Consider the following 21,421-nt stretch of genomic DNA (forward strand, 5'->3'; position numbering starts at 1 on the left):
AAACAGGATGGCCATGCAACTAAACAAAATAATTATATGGTAGATGATCCAGAATCTTTCTTTTTAACTACCACAAACTGCCCCTCTACAAATTCTTGCAAAGCTTCGGTTTTGGGGTACTATGGAGGATTAATTCAAATTTGGATTTATTTATTTTATTTGATGGGACTGAAAAATAGCCAAGTATTGACATTGTTTATCTGCACTTCAGCTCTTGGATATTATGCTTTTCCCTCTGCCTTCACTGTTCAATAAAGTTGCATCTTTTGCTATTGAATTCTCATTTTATTTCTTGTCCTCATTTTCCCCTTAGTCCTGCATGCCCTTGACTTATCTTCAATTCCCTCTGATCACATTGTTTGCTGAGAGCCACACCTTTCCTTCCATTCATCTCACCATGGACTGGAGATAAAAGCTGACCTTCACACTGCGGTGCTCCTCAGCTCACTGCCCTCATGACAAAAGACAATGAAGTCTTGGTAAAATAAGTACTAAAAATAGGAGAGAGAATTATCAAGAAAGACCACAACAGTAAAAGTTACTCAGGCAACTGGAGTTGTTTCTAGGTTTCTACTGCCTCAATCAAAAGCTTTACGCTGCTGCCACTCTCTATTTTATCTTTTTTAGCCTAAAAACTGTAGGGTCCTGTGCTGGTTTTGGCTGAGGTAGAGTTAATTTTCTTCATAGTAGCCAGTATGGGGTTATGTTTTGGATTTGTGTTGGAAACACAAATTTTAGTTTTAGTTTTAGTTACTGCTGAGCAGGGCTTACACAAAGCCAAGGCCTTTTCAGCTTTTCACACCACCCCACCAGTGAGCAGGTGGGGAGTGCACAAGAAGTCAGGATGGGGAACAGCTAGGACAGTTGACTGATCAAGGGGATATTCCATACTATATGACATCATTGATCAGTATATAAAGCTGGACGAAGAAGAAGGAAGGGGGAAGATGTTCAGAACAATGGTATTTGTCTTCCTGACAACACGTTATGTGTGATGGAGCCCGGCTGTCTTGGAGATGGCTGAACACCCGCCTGCCTAAGCAGGGTGGTGAATGAATCCCCTGGTTTGCTTTGCTTGCATGTGTGGCTTTTGCTTTACTTATTAAACTCAACACACACGTTTCCTCACGCTTCTGATTTTCTCCCCTATCCCACTGGAGGAGAATGAGTGAGCGGCTGCATGGTGCTTAGTTGCTGGCTGGGGATAAACCATGGCAGGTTGTACTCAAAACAAAGCAGTATTCAGTCCAAAATCATTGGGAAATTCAAAGGCAAACGAGGAGATTAGAGTTTCTATGTCTGTCCACAGGTACAGCTAACATGGGCCACTGTGACATTAATAAGACTAAGGAAGACTCTGAGAAGTCATCTAATCCACCCCTTTGCCCCAGGACAAGATCAGTAACATTTCAACCTCCCTTAGATTAATCTTTCAATCTTGTCTTGGATGACTGAGAAAATTAGTGCCTTCCCCCAATAATCTAACACAGAAGCACAATAGTAGCAAAATAAAATGAACACTCAGGCTAGCAAAGGTGGAATAAGGTTAATCAACCTTTTTCAAGGGTGCAAAAGGAAAAAAAAATCCTTTGTGAAAAATTTTATTCAGGTCTTATTTCATATGAGCAGATTATACTGAACCATTTCAGCCCTACAGAAGCTGAGGCCATGGGCATAAGACAAATGCAGTCTGTATTAGTTCTCTTTTGATTTATGTTGGAAAAGTGAACTAGTGTGCAGTATAGAGAAAGCAGTTACCAGTTCAGCCTTTCTACAGATATGAAACAATGTGGGTGTCTACCTTACCAGATCTTTAAGATGTTTAGTAAGTAATGTGTAAATTATTGTTTTTTCACTGACCAGGTCCAAGTTAAGGCCCATATCAGGCAGTCAAGGCTAAAGTGACTATTAAAGAACAACTGAAACTACATATTGATATTTCCATTTTAAACAAGAACAAATTCCATTTTGCAGGAAGAGATATGAAACACAGATCAGAATAAAATTCACTGCTACTGTCCTCATATCCAACTTTGATTCCTCTGGGAAAGGTCAGTACCTGATTTATATATCCCAGTGGTAACAAGCAGCAATAATGAAATGACAAAAGCACTTTATTTGTACTGACACTTTACATTCTATTAACTCTCATTTATCTAGGGGTTGCTTATCGGTTTTGTGGATTATGCAAAGTCAGGGCAGAGAAACACTGGATCTAGTTTACATGTGTTGACTTAGGCACTGGAGCTACAAGAGTGCAGCTATTTTGCTTTCAGGACCAATGTGAGACCAAAACCAGAACAAAATGCCTTTGCATGGTGCATGATCTGAAGTAAGAAAACTTGAGGCCTTACACCTGCTTCAGGAGGAGCCAGTGGCTCATTATCACACCCCTGCAAACAAGGGCACTCAGGCAGACAGCTAGCTTAGGTCTGACACAGCCAGCGTGGAGGTAGGGCTAGAAAGGTCACCAATTCCTCCAGAATACTTGGGGCTCAGTGCACTGCGCTCCCCATTCAAGAAGGGCTCCTCTTTATGTTTATCAGGCATTACACCAAAACCAAGACTCCTTGTTGGAAGGTACCATCAGGTACTCTGCTCAGTTCCAGCAGGACTCGCAGTCTCTGCCTTGGTGCTGGCAGTGATGGAGCTGGGTTTGCTTCACCAGAAACCTTCAGATGTTTCTGGATCTCATTTCCCTGTGCAGGTATTATCAGTGAGATATAACAAATAGAGAAAGCATGTACAGTCCTTTCTAATGAATACAGTGCTGAGTATAGGGAGGCTGCTCAGTCAGTAACATTAATGAGAGTAATGCCTATCAAGCATTTAGTCAAATGTCAGCAATAAGGACTGGAAAGCTAACCAGTTACAAAAAATAGAAAGGTGAAAACCCTGTGAAATGGGGCAAGTTCTCTAGGGCGAGTTCCAGGATATAACTAAAAGCAAATAAGAAACTGATGAAAGAAGTAGTTTATTAAGAAGCACTTCCTATTAAGATTGCATATTAGAAAGTGCTGCAGTCTCCTTCGGGAAATACTTGAATTATTTAAACTTTTACTTGATAAAGTGGTGGTGGGTATCAGTTGATTACAGAATGGAATAAATGAGACCAAACATGCCTTTCCCATCTCTAATTGCTACAAATCAGTGATCTTTGCCTCCTCTTGAAATCAATTCTTCTGTTTGCATCAGCTTAGAGAAAGCAAAAGTAAATTCAATGACTCTGTAGTGACCCAATAACCCTTCTCAAAGACATTACTGAATAACTTTGTCAGAAGCCAGGTAGACCTGTGGGAAAAGGAACTTGTAGTTTCTGTAGATATATTTTTCTTACTCCAACCTTTAAAATCAATTTCTTTCTTGGAAGAGACCTGAGTTTCAGAAATTGCTAAGGAAATTCTAAGTAGTGAAGAGGTAAAATACCATTCAGTCTGCACGACAGACTGTTATGCAGAGTGAATCTCGCAAACTGTGAATTTGTGCAAGTCCAACACCAGAGTTTTCAGTCACCACAGTGATCACAGTACTCAGTAAACAGCAAAGATGTAAGTTCACTGACCCAGAAAGGTTTTCATACTCAGTGAATTGTATTATATTCTATTTAAGTCCGCAAAGATAAAGCAAATTAGGACTTTATCTCTACTTTACTGATTGGAAAACTCAGCAACAGAGTGGTAAAAGCATTGCCAAAGATCAAAGGGAATAGCATCTATAAAGTCAAGGCTGGGATTCAGGAATTTCTGGCCCCCAGTTCCATGACTGGCCCCTTTCATTTCTGCCTATCCTTTCACATAATTGCTCTGCTTCAGTCCACAACACCAGATTTCACTGACTTTGTGTTTTCCAGGGTCCTTTAGTGAGCAGGGAGAAAGCTGATGTGGATGCAGAAGCCCCTTCTGCCAATGCATGTCAGCTGTGTCAACCTGGGATTACAGCTGGCACTATTCTTTCTGCAGGCAAGAAGATCAGAAAAGCACAAAGTTGCTGTTCAAGCCTCTAATCCCTCAGGTCAGATGTTTGTTTGCTCACTCTTACTGTGTCTGTCTGTGTGTGTATATGAGAGTGAGACAGGGACAGAGAGAGAGACAGAGAGGGAAAGAAGAAAGAGAATATATTATAACAATTCTGACCAGGAAAACTGAAATGGAACTAAGCCAGGAGAGAAACATAACTATATTAATGTCTGGGAATACACTGCACTGTGCTGTCTAGCAGGATTCTTACTTTCCAGCAATCTTATTTAGCCTGATTCTCCATCTGAGAAATATTTGTCCATCTTTCTTTGCCCTGCATTATGCAGCTACATTTTATGTATCATCAGATGACTGAACCAATAGTAATTCATCTTACTCCAGCAAAGGAGAAATTTATCAGAAAATTTTGGTGATACTGCTTATACTTGGTACGTGGACATTCATACAATCCTGGACCAGTGGGCACAAACACATGAGAACAGCTCATAATATTTGAGCATCCATGCAGTTAGGGTAAGCACACTTACGTGAGCACCTGTATGCTTTAGCCTGCAATTGTTAGCAAGACCAAGCTATCAGGAGGTACCTACATCTCTTACTATGTAAGTACTATTCATGGAAAACAGCATGGTGATGATTTCAGCAGGAAGCATGCTGGATGTCAAAGAGACACAAGGAAAAAACCCATGGTTTGGATCCCTATGTGTATGCAATACACCTCTTTTGCACCAGAGTATTTCAGGGACAGGGACTCAAAGGCCTGTAGTAGGTATAAGAATGTAATCCAAATATTCAGGGAAACCCTTCAGCACAGGGTCCCTATATTAGATACCAGAAGGGTGAGAAAGATGCATCAGTGCCCTATGGATATTATATCTTGGCATACTTTAAGTCATCGTTCTGACACAGAGCAAGCCTAGAGCTGGGGAATCATAAAGCTCATCTCTTCATGAGTTACACTACATTCCATTGTCAAAGGTTGACGTGACTTTTCATAAGCATTCACTCTGTGTTACAAGAATTTCTCTTACAAAGAATCCCAGTCTGCAGCACTAAGCTAAGAGGAAAGAACTGAGATTCAAGAATCAAGATCATAAACAGAAAGAGAATCAGAGGAACAGAGAAAAATTACAGATGCCACTAAATCACCTAGGTTTTGTTTTCTCTTGGTTTAAATTTAGCTGAGCAATATGCTCACAATACAGCAGAGTAACTTCTATCAAATTCCAGCTGGAGAGGGAGTGGGAGTATTTCCACATGATCATGTCTCCCTGAATAAATTAATGAGGGAAAAAAGAAAGCATTTGCTTCCCAACAGAGTAATACAACTGTAATAACAGTACACATGATACAAACACACACAGCTTATGTGACCTCATGTTCAGGTCACAAACTAAACATAATAGCAGGAGAATTTTTTTCAGAAGGACATCTTTTGGGGCATATTTTTGTTGTTGCCATGGTCGGTTACTGTAATTCTCTGAAGCATCAGACACTTGGCTGCTCTCCAGCTCAAGAACCTAATTAGATGAACAAACAGGCTCTGAAAAGACAGAATAGAAACCATCCCAAATACAGGACCACCGGACAGAAGTGTCATTTTGACCATTAAAGCAAATTTTCTTCTGATGTATTTGCTATTTGTCTGTAGATTTGACATATTTGACATCTAGTCTGATTCAGGAAGATGTAAGAATGATGCTACACTAATTCAACTAACAGCATGCAGCAATATAATACATATCTCTGTTCTTTTGGACAGCACTGACAAAAAGTTTTCTTCAAATTATTAGTACTTTCTGATAGTATTTTCTTTATCCAGGCTATAGACAAGATAAAGTATTTTGGCTAACTTAAAACTAGTATTGCCTCTGTGGCGTGTATTTGCACATTAGAACAACCTTTTATGTGACTCTTACATAGCATTAATAGAGACTGCTACATAAGAATGCTTCTTATTCCTTCTCCCCTCTTTCCCACAGCTCAAGGACTATCTGTGGGATCCTAGGTGGGAATCATACAGTCATGGCTACCTACATGAAGATACTATTCTGTGTGTATCCTTCCTTAGGTAAACTCATTCTTTCAATCCTATTGCTGTTAAATAATACTTTACTGTTTGTTCTGCCTGTTTACCTTACGTGCCTTCATAAAAAACCCAGGAATTTCTTAAAGCCAAACTGACAGAAATGCTGGTGCTTGATAGACTACAACTCACATGGACTTGAGGTACTTGGAGAAGGTAAGACTGTAACTCACACAGACTGACTGAATGCAGCGTGTCCTAAGAGCCTGGATCAGTTTTGAAAAATGAAACTTTGACAGGAAGGATGAGTACTGGAAGTCGTAATATAGCACTTTTTTTCTTTTTCTCTCTGTCTCTCCTCTGTCCTCAGACAGAATTTGGAAGACAGACGAGGCCCACTGCACTTGCATGCAACTGTCTGGGGACAGGGCCAAAGTGGAAATGAACCTCAGCATCATACATCCTGTGGGAAACCAAAACACAAAGTATACAGAAGTTAAACTGTGAGCATAATGGCAACATTTCAGCTTTTTTTTTTATCGTGTCAGATCCTATCCCATCATCCAGTATGGATGCACATGCATTAACATCCATTAACTTGGGTGGTTTTGCATGTATTCCAAAGTACATCTGTTTGTTGGTGACTAGTACATGTAGGTTTATATCTCAATGGATACAGGGGACCAAAACTGAACGTTCATATCATATAGCCATATTTATCTGTTTTCCAACTCTATAAATATATTATAGATGTTATGGCTCTGCAGTGACAAGCTACAATCAACTCTTGATTTCATCAACTTGTCATGCTTTAATCATCCCTCTTGGCAGATCTTTCAACATATGTCACAGTACTGCCTTCAAAATGTGCTTCTCCAATGCTGTTTTATTAACCCTGTCTTTTTATATGTTTTAGGCTCATTATGAAATGCAGTAAATCTGTCAGAGGCACTTTACATACCATCTCCAATTCATGCTGATAGGAAGCATCTGAGAGCTCATTTAAGTCCCACAAAATGAGTACAATATGAAAAATCAAAACCCACAAACAAGTGCATGACAAGAACCCTGGGGATCACATTCAGCCCACAGGGCTAATCAAAATTCAATGCTCTTGTTCCTAACTCATTACCTACTCACAAGGGCATTTAGATAGGAAAATATTAAGACCACAGTGGGATCTGGCAGTAGGACAAAAAATTCCCTTGAGCTTGCACATTAAGCAACTGGACTTACTAATGACTCCAAGTAGTCAAGAAAAAGATCCATGTGTCTCTCCATGGAGGCAACTGGATTCAGGCAAGCTTCTTACCATTACTTTGGTTTCAGAAGGAAGGTTTCAGCAGTGAGATGGAGATCATAACAGCCTCGAGTCTGAAGGAGGAAAGGGATTGCTCAAGGGGCACAAGAAGGCAGAAACCAGATTTGGGAGGTGTGCTGGTTTTGGCTGAAGTAGAGTTAATTTTCTTCATAGTAGATAGTATGGGGCTATGTTTTGGATTTGTGCTGAAAACAGTGTTGATAACACAGGGATGTTTAAGTTATTGCTGAGCAGTGCTTACACAGAGTCCAGATCTTTCTGTTTTTCACAGCACCGCACCAGTGAGTAGGCTGGAGTTGCACAAGAAGTTGAGAGGGAGAACAGCTGGGACAGTTGACCCCAACTGACCAAAGGGATATTCCACGTCATATGACCATTACACATGACAGAGCCCCGCTGTCCTGGAGACAGCTGAACACCTGCCTGGTGATATGAAGTAGTGAATGAATTCCTTGTTTTGCTTTGCTTGTGGCTTTTGCTTCACTTATTACACTGTCTTTATCTCAACCCACAAGTTCTCTCTACTTTAAATCTTCTCATTTTCTCTCCCATCCTACCTGAGGAGAGTGAACAAGTGGCTGTGTGCTGCTTAGTTGCCAGCTAGGATTAAACCACAACAGGGGAGTTGGAGACTGAAAGAAAAGGGAATAAGGAGATGCCAAATCACTCTGGAAAAGCTAGAGGGAATTTGGAGGAGGGAGAGCCAGGCTCTGCAAAGCACAGAAAACTAGTTTTATCCTCTAATAAGGCTCAGCTACCAAACATTTGGAAATCACTGAAGTAGTACAACATGAGCTGTGTAGAGGTACTATGCAGGGTTAAGTACAAACTTAGAAAGGAAGAACTTGTTGCAATGACTCAGACATCCAAATTAGTTCTGCTTTTGAGTTTTCCTTGTCAATGACTCTGCCTTACTGAGATCATGAGAACTAATAATCACAATATTGCATATTATTTACAATATCAGAGCAGATGTCAGCTGAAGAAAGGTTATGTAGTCTTCTCTTAAATCCTCCAGTGATGCTACTATTAGATCATCCAAACTTAACTTCTCCTTCTTGGCTAGTGCTTTATAAATTAAATAAAGCAAAGTTGGGAGAGGTCATATCCCATTAGGCCAATCAATAACAGACAAGCTTTCAGAAACACAAGATCTTAAAAAATTACAGAGGGAGAAAATTAAAATGTCACTGACAAAGAAATCAAGAACTCATATATCCAGAAATAAGGCTGCGTTTTTCAGCTGTATTGGACTGACTCATAAAGACTATATGTCTTCAGGAATCCTGCCTTGGTTATAATTAAAGACTATTACAGCTACAACACACTTTTCCTCTGTAATTAAGGCACTCCTGTTTCTTAGAAGATTAATGTTAACTCTGTTTCACAAACAGGAGGGTTAAGTTACCCTCGTTCATACGGTGAGTGGGTGGTAAAACACACAGCACAGAAAAGCTGGCTCAGTCCCCTGCTTTCCTCTTGGGAAATCTACTGTTTCCCCACCTTCAGGACAGAGCGAGTGAGATGAACCCAAGACAGCATACACAAAGAATCTGGATGCAACCTTGTGAGACCTCCTGTTTCAAGGACAAGATGGGACTAATATATAAAAATCAGCAGTCATGGCTGGAAGCTGTTTTCTACACCTCCCCTCTATGCTTTACATCAGAAAAATCCCTGCAAAATTTTGTCTTTAACAACTACAACAATCACTGCATTATCTGAGGAAATTCCTCATCATAACAAGCTTTTGTGTGTTTTCTGTAATTCCTTTACAAATAACCTTGAGCCTTGTGTATGTCCTCTTAATATCTCAGGAGAGGATCTCACTTTCTCCTCCTCTCTTCCTCTCCTGCCTGACTTCCCCCCCACCGTCCTCCCAATTATCTCTTGCTGTCTTCTGGGTGGTTATGTTTAATCTCAGGATTAGGCAGAAGCCTGCAGTTTGCCTTGAACAGCTTATCAGCTTCCAAGAGACATTTACAGGGAGAGAAAGACTCCAGTTTTGATAGCAGTAATTGTATTTAGCTTGTAAGACACAAGGCTATTTATCTCACAGCTGGGAAATCACAGAGGGAGAGAAAGGAAATATTGCTGATAAAAACTACATAAGGCCAAAAAGAATGAAGAAAAGAAACAACATCCTCCTCAAAGTCTCTCCAGTAGAAGGATAAAGTGGGAAATGGACTTCATTGAACAAAAAGATGATGCCACTTGTGGAAGACGACTGAAAATATCAAGGGAAAAGTGATAAATAGCTTGCATAGGACAAGAAATTACCTGTTTCAAAGCAGACTATGAACTCTAGTTCAGTAGTCGCAATTGCATAAAACTCAGTGAATCTTATTTGGAGATGAGTATAACCACTTTTAGAGAAACTGAATACCGACACTCCATTTAAAGACAGCTGGAGATGTGCACACCCACACAGCCTGAAAATGAAATCAGTTTTTTGTTTTTCACAGAAGTTTACAATAGCATCCATCATAGGTTGCAGGGTGTCATACAACACTTTATTAAGTTTAAAACCCACTTCATTTTTCTTGCTTATTAAGTGCCCTTTCCATTCCATATCTCCAGTATTCAGTCTGCTATCCCCAAAATAGCTCTGTGCTCCAGTTCTCCCATGTCCAAAGCCCCATAATGGTGCTGATGCTGATTTAACTCAAGTCCCGTTTGCCCTACTGCACTACTGCATTTTAAAAGTACCTGAAACAGTTTTGGATGGGTGTTAAAGAAAAAAAATAGGATCTAGATGTTTTGAATCTTATTAAGATGTAACAAATATTCTAATCTGGTGCAATCGAAAGAGCATGCAAGCAGGACAGATTTAGCATAATCCTACTGAGAAGTACTCAACGCGTTGTTGAAGTATCCAATGGTCTTCAACAGTAATATAAAAAACAAACGAACAAAAACAACAAATCAAAACCACCAAATTTCAATTTGTATCCTTTTAGACCTTTTAGACCTTTAGTAAAAGAAGGATAAGATGGAACCGTGTATATCATTCAAGTGTATCAAAAGGGGAAGACCAGCACAAATATTTCACTTGTTTCCACCACTATAAACCCTTCTCTACCATTGAAACAGATAGATGACACATACGGTATCTATTAAATCTAAAATATATAGATGTTGTATGTATTTCAGCTGTCCCAAAATGGACTTTTTGGAAGTTTTCTCAAAGATGAGAGGTCATAAGGTAAAAAAAATATTTTAGAAAAACTGATAGTCACGCGATTCTTTGTAGAGCTTGTGTCTCATCACCTTTCTCTAAAATGTAAAACTATAACCTTTGCTAAACATTCTCTATAAGGGAGGGGCGGGGAAAGGAGAGGAGAGGGAGAGGGAGAGGGAGAGGAAGAATATTTTTTTAGTTGGAAAGGACTTACAATGATCACCTAGTCCACGTGCCTGACCAATTCAGGGCTGTCCAAAAGTTAAGGCATGTTATCAAGGGCATTGTCCAAATGCCTCTTAAACACTGACAGGCATAAGGCCCATCAGCCTCCTTTTTAGGAACCCTGTTCCAGCGTTTGACCATCCTCTCTATAAAGAAAGGCTTCCTAATATCAAGTTGGAACCTCCCGACACAGCTTTGAACCATTCCCACATGTCCTATCGCTGGATAGCAGGGAGAAGACCTCAGCATCTCCCTCTTCTTCACCTCCCCTCCTCAGGAAGCTGTGGAGGGCAATGAGTTCATCCCTCAGCTTCTTTTCCTCCAAACTAGGCAACCCTGAAGTCCTCAGCCACTCCTCACAGGACATGCCTTCCAGCCTTTTCACCAGCTTTGTTGCCCTCCCCTGGGAACATTCAAGGACCTTCACATCCTTCTTAAATTGTGAGATCCAGGACTGCACACAGTACTCAAGGCGAGACCATGCCAATGCTGAACACTAGTGGAATAATCATCTCTTCTGACCAGCTGGTTCTGCTGTGCTTGATGAGCCCCAGGGTGCAGTTTGCCCTCTTGGCTGCCAGGGCTCACACTGCTGACTCCTATGGAGCTGCTGCCAACCAACACCCCCAGGTCCTTTTCTGCAGGGCTGCTCTTCAGCCACTCTTCTCCCTCTTTACACTTGAGTCTGGCATTACCCTGTCCTAGGTGCAGAATCCGGCATTTGTTCTAGTTAAATTTCATCCCATTAATGATTGTCCAATGCTCCAATCTATCCAGATCCCTCTGCAAGGCCTCTCATCTCTCAAGAAAGTCAACAGCACCTCCCGGTTTTGTATCATCAGCAAACTTGCTAATGGTGCATTCAACTCCTGCATCCAGATCATTGATAAAAATACTGAACAGAACCAGCCCTAGAACTGAGCACTAAGGAAGAGCACTGGTGAATCCAGTTGCCAGCCAGATGTAGCCCCATTGACTACAATCCTTTGGACCCTGCTGTTCAGCCAGTTCTTCACCCAGTGCACTGCATACTGGCTCAGCTCACAGTTGAACAACTTGTCCAGAAGGATGCTATAAGGAACAATATCAAAAGCCTTACTAAAATAGAGAAAAACTACATTTACCACCTTCTTTTCATCCCCTAAGTGGGTGGCCTTATCGTAGAAGAATATCAAATTAGTTAACCAGGACCTTCCCTTCGTGAACCCATGTTGCCTGTGCCTGATCAGTGCATTATTCTTTAAATACTTTTCAATAGCACCCAGTATCATCTTCTCCATATTTTTTTTCCAGGAACTGAGGTTAGACTAACAGCTCTGTAGTTCCCTGGGTCTTCCCTCACATTCTTTTTACAAATTGGAATAATATTGACTAGTGTCCTGGTTTTGCTAAAAAAACAAGTTTCTCTTTTAGTGAATTTCCCCGTCAGCTAAAGCCTTCTAAATAACTGCAGTGTTCCTGAAAGTTAGATACATGTTTTGGTAGACATAGCAAGGGAATGCAAGGTCATTGATAATGATGCATCTCGCGAGATGTGCAAGCAGGAGGTGAACTGAAAATTGACCAGCTAAATATTCCATCTCATTCACATGATACTTCATACAAAAGTGGGGGATCACGAGGATCTCGTCCCTTTTCCTTATGGCCGACATTGGGAGAGGACCTTGCGAGTTGTCCCTGCGAACTGAGGCCTAGTGACAGACTGAATCCAGCTCCGGTTGGCTGCAGAATCCAGTCCAGGACTTTGGGTGCCGGCCCCACATCTGCTGGAGCAGTTGCCGGGACTTTCAAGATTGGTTTTGTATATTTTATATTATTTTCTCTATTTTTATTGGTAGCATTAGTAAAACATTTTTAATTTTTCCAACTCTCTTCTCTCTGTCCTTCTTTCCCTCCCAATTGCCTGTCCTTAGTGGGAAGCGGGGAGAGGGAGGGGCGAACGGGGGAGAGGTGGGGGAAGAAGGGGTTAATAATACATCTGCCACAGTCTTATTGTCACCCCGCAATCAAACCACGACAACTAGCTGTTTCAAGACAGAAGATTTGGTTTTAACTCTTCTGAGAACTGTTTATTCCATCCCAAACCCCAGCATTCCTAATTTAAATCTGTCTATCCCACTGTAAAGTACCTCAAATTTGATGGGTTTTACTGTAATCTGAAACAAAAGCATGTCAGATGCTTCCTCTTCCTAAACTAGCTTTCCTGTCTTACCTAGTCTTGGTCCCAAATGACTCCTACTTCATCATTAAAAAGATTTATTTAGATACAGGGAAAGCTCTCAGCAAGGACATAAAAGCAAGAAAATAAGAGTGACCAAGTGCAATCTGTTACCTGGGATGTGCACCAAAGAGTGAAGGCATATGAGACAACAGAAGGGAGGCAGTCATGGAAAACTGTACTTTAGGGCATAGAAATTCATACATATGTTAACAAAAGGTGTATACCCTAACTGAGAAACACATTGTGATGACCAGCCTAATAAATCAAGCATAAAGGCATTGGCTATCAGTACAGCCTATGGAAAAAAGCCATCTCCATATTGTGTACTTGAGGGAGAGGAGAAATGGCAAAACTAATGCAAATAAATCATAAATGGCTTAATGCTTTTGGCTGATCTAAACCACAACAGCTGAACTGCAGATAGCAGCCCCAGTGCTAATGCTACTATTTGCCATCACCCAGTTCTCAGGAGCTTTGTCTCAGATACTCGTACTGGGCCACTGTTCAGAGTCTTGCTGCCCAGTAAAAGAAACTCTAGCAGGGTTGGAATGGTACAAATAGTGAGAGATCATGCCTAATGATTGGGATTACTTCAACCCCAAAGCCTGGCCAACCTTAGCTCCAAGTTAACTCCCTCATTTACCATTTCTCTCTAACCCTTTTCCTCACAACAAAGTATAAAGCTCACATTGCAGGTGACTGAGGTGCAATTGGATGCTATAAAAAACACAATGTCAATGTCTGAATTGTAAGTTTGTTGCTTTTCTGTTTTCCTTCCATTTCCTTGTTTTTTATTTGAAGTTGCAAAAATACAGCTTTGGAGTCTTTCAGTCCCATTGGGCTAGTTTCATTTAATTTCAATTTAACTGAAGACTGTGTTTTAAGGAAAGCCAATATTCTCTCTCTTTGCTCATTTAATGAATATCCCACTTTTATTTGTACTTTTCATTGAGCAAGTAATTATAAGTCTAATGTATAATCCTTCTACAGGTAATAAAACTCAGAGAGGAGCATGGAAATTCCATTCAGAATGCAGCCTTGCTGCCTCCAGATTGCACCACCTGTGATGATGAAGAAGATACTTTAGCTAGTTAATAAAATTATGCTGTAGCACTATGCAGAAAATCAAGTACACATGAAATTGTTCATATTACGGAGAGCACAGCATGCCCAAACATGCATGTGCTACAAATATGATGCTTTTTAAATAGCACAAATATGTGCGTTTCCAGAATTGATGTGATCCTACGTGTAAAATAAACGATTCCTTAGCTATTATTACACAAGTTTGATAAGAATTGCAGTTTCAGCAGTCTCCAGCTGAAACACGCTGGATTAGCGTGGGTCAACCCAACCACAAAGCTTTTTACAGAGTTGAAACTCTGCTGAACACCAGTTTGGTCTTGCACTCAGTACGAGAAACAATACTGCAAGTTTGGTCTGTGAGAGACAACAAATTATTCATTTCAAAAGCTCCTGTTTGGTCTTCTTCTAAACCATTAATTGCCTAGAAAACTGAACTAATAAGAATTGGTTTCCTGTAATTACTGGCTCATTGAAGCTTTTCCCAAGTCTGAGGCATTCATAATGCCTCTTTATTATATGGATATACTGGTATTTAACATGAATTGAGATCAAGCCACAGTCCTTTCCTTTGGGAGGGCTGGAACACTGCCCTCCTCCCGTGGCTATTTTGCCTAGCCATGTAGGATGTTTTTTAGGGTTTTTTTTCCTTTTTTTTCCTTTTGCCCTTTTTTTAAAAAAAAATTGTCTAAAAAAAAACAGTTTGAAAGAAACCGAAAAAAATAAGGGAGACACATGCACGTGCACACAAAGTATGATCCCATAAGCCTTATTTTCACAGGGACAGGCGGAAAACTTCATCATCTACAGAGCCAGAAATTGAAATATATGCATGGAAAAGAAAAAGTGTCTGAAACATAAAGGTGTCCTTTTCCCTTGGGGTACAACTGGGTATACTCAATACTGGCCCAGAACATAAGATTAATGCTGTTCCGTGAAACCATGTATCTTCTAATGAAAACATAGTAATATATTTAGCCAAGACAGAAGCAAAAGGTACTGAGGTAGTCTCTGAAGGTGATTTATTTTCCCTTTAAAAAAAAAAAAATCTCTAAAGCAATGAGCTGAATATTTTGTTTCTTTACACGAGAGACTTACTACAGCAAGTAATATAAGAAGAAAATTTATTCATGGGGTTTTTAACTGACTGTAATTGGCTGCCAACTGGATCAGAGGTATTTTACCACAAAATAATGGATGAAAGGAGCAGAAGAAAGATGGTCAGTTTGGCCACACTTCCCTCTCTAACCAATGGACAGCAGAGCTAGAATCTAACTCAGTGTGTCTGTCACAGTGATCTTGGAAAGCAATTATTTCACAGAAAAAAGGATAATTATTAAAATCTACTCTTTTGCATATATATCACCAAAACACTGACAAAGTATCATGTTGAATATGTGGCAGAGACCACCACAGGATCACTCACATAAAAAACTTTCTTGTGCTTTTTCTGAGTGGAAGAGATAAAATTATCCCCCTAGAGTAATTTATTAGTGTGATATTGTATAAACAATTAGGACATTGCTCCTAGTTTGAGGTTAAGTGGCTTGTGGGCAACTCCTACATGACTAGCAAATTGCCTCATTTTTATCACGGAATTCTTCCTTCTATCCTGGGTCAGTTATGTTCAACCTAGAAAGGAAGAACTGAAAGTTGCTTAGACTTAATACTGGAAACCAATGAGAAGATCATGGCTTGATCTTAGACAACAACATGTTATTCGCATGAATCCACAGAACGTGGTTAACACTGGAATTCTTTCCATGTGCTCCTCCTGCTTTCTATAACCATCCACGTCACCAAGCCTCAACTATCTTATGCAGTCAGCATCACATACAGCAATCAGTTTTGTTCTTGGAGTGAGTTCAACCTTTTAGCATGGTGACACATAGTATCACAAGGTTGTGATTTGCCAGTGGTGGAATAAAACATGAGACAGTGACTCAAGAGCTAGCTGTTCACTATTCCTGATGGATTTAGGGTGATGATTTCCAAAGAGATACTGGATTGTTCTCCTGCATTTTGACCTAAAGTCAACTAAGAGTTGACAGTTTTGGCTAGGTTGTCTGTCGACCTTTATATCTGCAAACCTAAAAGAGAGAGTGAAATTCCAATGATGAAAAATTATGAGGCAAGCATAAGATCTGTTCAAATACTTGCAACTTAATCTTCCACATTTCTTATACTTCAACTCTATATCTGTATTAACAGTATCTTGGTTGTGGCTAGAGTTATGTCTCCTTTGCATAAGGTCTGTTCAAAACTTTTCTCCCTTAAATATGTAGAAAATATCACAAGTAGCAAAACCAAGTTTGTTGTTGAATCAGTTTGTAACTCTCTGCAGAACCAGGATTCACTTAGAGACCTCTGAAATAGCAGGATCTATGTGCATCATACCACACAGTTGGCATGCTTATTCTTCCAGTGTAAAGGACCATTACTTTGTTTTCCAACAGACTATGCACTACCAGGCTGCTCAATTTACTGTTAAGATGAAGAAACAAAGATTTATATAGCCCAGTTGTTATTAAACATTGTTTGTAGGTATAGATACAATGAAAGAGAAAAACAAAGAGGAAAAAAAGTATGTACCTGTTGGGTAGTGTTCATTCACTGGCCAGCTGTCAACCTGAAGTGTGGCATTGCCACCATTCCTGGTAAAGCGTACTACGTGGTATTTGCCATCATTTACAGGTGTGCTTTCCTCTTTAATAGAGATGTCCACTGTGCCAATATTGAAGACTACACCAATCTTGCCTTGCTCCTAAAATAAAAGAAAAAAGAAACAAATTATTGTAAATTGCTGCCTATTAGGAGAATGTTCTTGGGCTATAAATCTCTAATGGGTAATTGTGCCAGTAGATGGCACTGAAGAATACACAGAAGCATCGTTTTGAGCTTTGTCAGTACACCTTTCATTGGCTCTGCTTCAATACAAACATTGTCTTTTGAACTCTTCTTTACAGCATTCATCAGAACATAGCAAGTAATTTGTTCCCTCAAAACATCCCAGAAGACAGGTGAGAAATCAGGCAATAAGAACAAGGAGATGTGGATAAATAATTATTTGAGCAACATCTCTGCTGATTGTTAGAAGCCACTTCTTCAACTGTCACCTGAAATGCAGCCACAGGCAGGCTGCATCCCCAAAACTGTTTTGTTTTCTTATTCTACCAGTGAAACAAACAGTCCTCAGTCGCCCAAAAACCCAAACTGTAGGATCCAGCAGGAAGAATGCAGTAACAAGATGGATGGAATTAGAACTGAGCAAAAATGTAATTATCTGACTTTGACCACCTGAGGGAAGCTAATTGCTCTTAAACCAAATGGAAAACCTTTCAGACTTTCAAAAGACAGGAATGGCCACAGTCTTTTACTTTTCTACATCACACCCCAAGCAGTGCTTTACCAATAAAGCAGTCCTCCATAATGTTTTATCAGTCACTGACTGAAAGGGCAGTTCAGGCAAAGCCAGTTATATGAACCATAACACTTCCTCCTGCAGCTGCCCTTCTGTAGTTCCAAGTAATGACCATATTCAGTGACCTTAAGTTGTAAAATATACACACAGAGTATATTCAGATTAGATATCCAAATTTAATACTACTGATTTAAACAGTGCCAGAAATTCCTGTCACTGTACAATATACAATTAACAGGAATGTACCTTCAGGCCCTCAAGGAGAGGCACAGCATGCTGGTGTCAATGTCTATGAATGCATATTAGGTGTACCACATGGATCCAAATCTGTTGCAGACAGGCAGAACTCAAATGTATCACATAGGAAGCCAATACATTTGCTAGCCACCCATACTATAAAATTGGCAATAGCTTTGTTAACTGTCTCAACAGAAAAATCAAGGAAGAAACAACAACAGAAAGTATGGTCATCTCATATCCAAACATAACTTTGTCGAAACAAACCTGAGGTACTCTAAAGGGGCAGAAGAAATTTTGTTACTGTGATTACGTGGCATATCTGTTGGGTAGGCAGAGGACTCCATCCTTTAGGGCTCTTATGCTGACTGACTTCACTGCATTCAGGTTAGCAAATCTCAGCAATAAGAAAAAAACCTCTTCTCTTGTACTTGATGGCAACCTCAGATTCCTGTCCCAGATTTACTCCTGTCTCCTGCTATCAACAGACCTTTTCCTTTAAAGCCCTATGTCTTCCAATTTCTAACAGAGGCTTTTCCTGATTCCTATTTTACCTTGTATTTCAAAGTTGACTCATAACAAAATACTCATCATAAGTTCTTTATATCTTCAATACCGTTATTTTTTTGAACATTTTTTTCTTGACAGCATCTCCCTTAGTCTTCAGACTACAATGCTGTTATTAGGAAAGGAAAACAAACAGTCCTGCGGCTGAAGAGGTCATTAAAAAATTTGGACTGTGCTTTGACTGCTTCCAGTTTAGCACTGTTACAGTAAGAACCCTGGTTTTTCTCTTGTTATAATGGTAAACCTTAGACTCTGCTAAATGTATGCTGGATAGCAACAGCCTCACATACATTCACTCTGCTATGCTTCAGATAAACTTCCCTCCAAGATATTAATAGTCTTTTTTTCCCTGGAACATAGAGTAAGTGGATTGCTGCTCCCACCAGAGGCATGAACTCAGAAACCATTTGAAAAGAATCAACCTTTCTTCTCTCATGCTACTTCAAAAATGAGGGAGTTTTCAGCAAACAGATTTATTTCAGGTAAAAACGTTGCTGGCATGCCTCTACCACTTCTTTGACATATCAAGTTAGTTATGTCCCAAAACTACTTTAATGAATCTTTTGCTGGCAACTACATAATTATCTTTATCTGCATAACAGTTTGTGAAGAACAAGTGATTAATTTTTGCTCAAAAACTCAAAGAATGTCTGCTAACCTGGTAACCTGGCTACTGACTCCATATGGTTTTGCAAGGTGCTGCCTTATAATCAACCTCCCAGACAACCTCTCATACAGCTTTTCAGTTGCCATCAATACATCAACCTTCTTTTGCAAACTCTTGGCCAGTCTGAGAAGAGTCCACCTTGGTGAAGGCATAACATGAGCAGGTAGGATGAAGACCTGCACCTTGTCCACTGGAACAGATCTCTACCACCACAGAAGAGAAAATGTTCAAGAGTTACTCAACAGAGTGAAAGCTGCACACCTTCAAGCCCTACAGGCTTAACGAGGCAGAGATAAAAACTTGCAAGTGGGGAAAAGGATGGTGGGAAGTTCCCTGCTGAAGGAGAAAATGTTTCTGATCTCTCCTTTGAGGAATAGGAGATAGCACCTTTTGCCATTCCCTTTCCCCAGGCCTGAAGGAATAACCCCATTTAAAGAGCCAGCAATAACCCAAGGATAAGAGGGCAAACTGGGAAAGAGATTAAGATTCTGGAAGTAGAGGACTGCAAACAGCCAGTGGCCTTCAGTCTGATGGAGGGAAGAGGGAAATGAGCAAACTGGTGCCCTCCCCATTCCAAGCAGATTGCCACCCCCTCCCACAGATGAGAGAACACAGCCCTTCTAAAAACAATGTAACACTTTGTTGCAACTGCGAAATGCAAAAAATTTGTCTAGAAAAAGATCACAGGCCTGACCGAAGACCTACTCCAGCTCTCTTCTGCTCCCCCTTGGGCAGTGCTGCCTGCGACTCTAACACGAGTTTTGCAGGAGCACAACTCTATGCCAGATTTTGATACTCTTATTTGGACTGAGTAGGAGCTTGTAATAAAAAATGGTTCCATTCTAATTACCAGGATAAAACACAATTTACCAAAAGCAGGGCTATTGAACCCAAACTGCACACACAGAATTCAAGACATAGTTTATTCATGGTATTTTATATCTCCAGGGTACCAGGTGCTACGAAAAAAGCAACAATTACTTTATGCATTCCTGGCAGACAAAAAAAAAATTTAAAAAAAAAAAGTAAAGCAAAACCAAACCGAAACAAAAACCAACAGTGACCATGGACACCGGAGGAAAATCCAGGATTTATTTTCAAGATCTCTTCAATTCCAGTTCCCTACGCTACAATACCTCATTAAAAGCAGCTTTTACCAAGACCTACCTCCCTTCTAAATCTGAAAGACAAGCTTTACCATTAAACTTTAACACTTCATGACGGACGTGACCTTTCATTCCTTTCCCAATACATTCAGCTAGTAGATTTTCTTTCCACATTACCAAACACAGGTATTAACTGGACCAGCAAGAATGTGACAAAGACAGACTTATCTTTGAGGCACTATCTGTAACACTTATTTTGTAGCTAGAGAAAAAAAATCCTAAGCATACAGCAAGAGAAAAGCTAAATACAGAGCCACACAGAGTATGCAAGTTACATGCTCTAAAAGGGCTCAAGAGAATTTTAAGAGGCAGTGTGCATTTTTTCCTTTCTGCATCAGTATTCACTGGGCTGCCCCAAACACTTTCCGTTAAAGATGACCATTAATTAATGTTTTCGAAACCTTCAAGTGACATCAAGTGCTGGGATTGTATCTTGGAAAACTGAGAACCATTTTATTTATAAATAATGAAGCGAACTCAGCATTCAATCTGTATTTTACTTCTCCCTTTCTTTATGTAAGGCTGATGTACCAAAAAGGATTTTTAAAGTTCCTCAAGAATTTATCCTTTACTGATTAGTCCCATAAAATTGCTGCCCTCAAATGCCACACTATCATTTCCTCACTTCCAGTCCTTCTGGAGATAAACTTCTGCCATGACGTCTCTAAGACTTCAGGCAAATAATTATGATCACATAATGAAATAGTTGCAGATAAATTGTAAGAACAGAAAACAAAAGGCAAAGTACTAAAAAGAACGTAGAAGGCCTCACCCTTACCTCTCTGTTGCACACCGTGTCCTTCCACAGGCTTCTGGCAACAGTTTCTTGTTATATGCACTGTTATCAAAACATTTTGAACATTATTAAATGATATCAGGGCTCAGCTACAGCCTGGGTCACGGGATCTGCAATCTATTGCTCGCCCTTAAGCATTATTTCACTTTTGGCAACTTTTTATTTCACCTTTCCGTGAAACAGTTTCTTCGTCTGTGACAGATGGGTGTTAGCCACCTCTCTTTCCAACCTCTACAAGCCCTGTAAATCCAAATATATTTTATTTAAACATTGATGACATCCTGCCAATCCCAACTCTTTCAGTGCTGACAGCAACTAAAATTCAAGAGGAGCACGTCCTAAGATGTTCTTAGTTTCTACTTTCAACTCCTCTAAAACCAAAACCCATTCCTTTCTTCTGAAAGGACCTCAGGATCATTTCTGAGGTCTGATGTTTTTGCAGGTATTTTTTTCTTTTGTTTCCCTTCACCCAAAGAGAACTAAAGCCTGTCTGCATGCAAATTGTCAGGCCTTTGCTTTCTCAGTGCTGTGCC

The 21,421-nt window shown here is 40.0% G+C and overlaps 1 protein-coding gene across 16 annotated transcripts in view; it reads right to left on the reverse strand.

Moving 5' to 3' along the window:
• NRXN3 (neurexin 3) overlaps positions 1-21,421 on the reverse strand; it is a 984,867-nt gene that overhangs the window by 119,878 nt on the left and 843,568 nt on the right. For all 16 annotated transcript variants that reach the window (XM_065635027.1, XM_065635026.1, XM_065635029.1 and 13 more), the window contains one exon: positions 16,627-16,798. In XM_065635027.1, the coding sequence (XP_065491099.1) occupies positions 16,627-16,798 (172 nt within the window). The remainder of the gene's footprint in view (positions 1-16,626; positions 16,799-21,421) is intronic.

The sequence above is a fragment of the Caloenas nicobarica genome, chromosome 5 (genome assembly GCF_036013445.1).
Source record: "Caloenas nicobarica isolate bCalNic1 chromosome 5, bCalNic1.hap1, whole genome shotgun sequence".
NCBI classification, from domain to species: domain Eukaryota; kingdom Metazoa; phylum Chordata; class Aves; order Columbiformes; family Columbidae; genus Caloenas; species Caloenas nicobarica.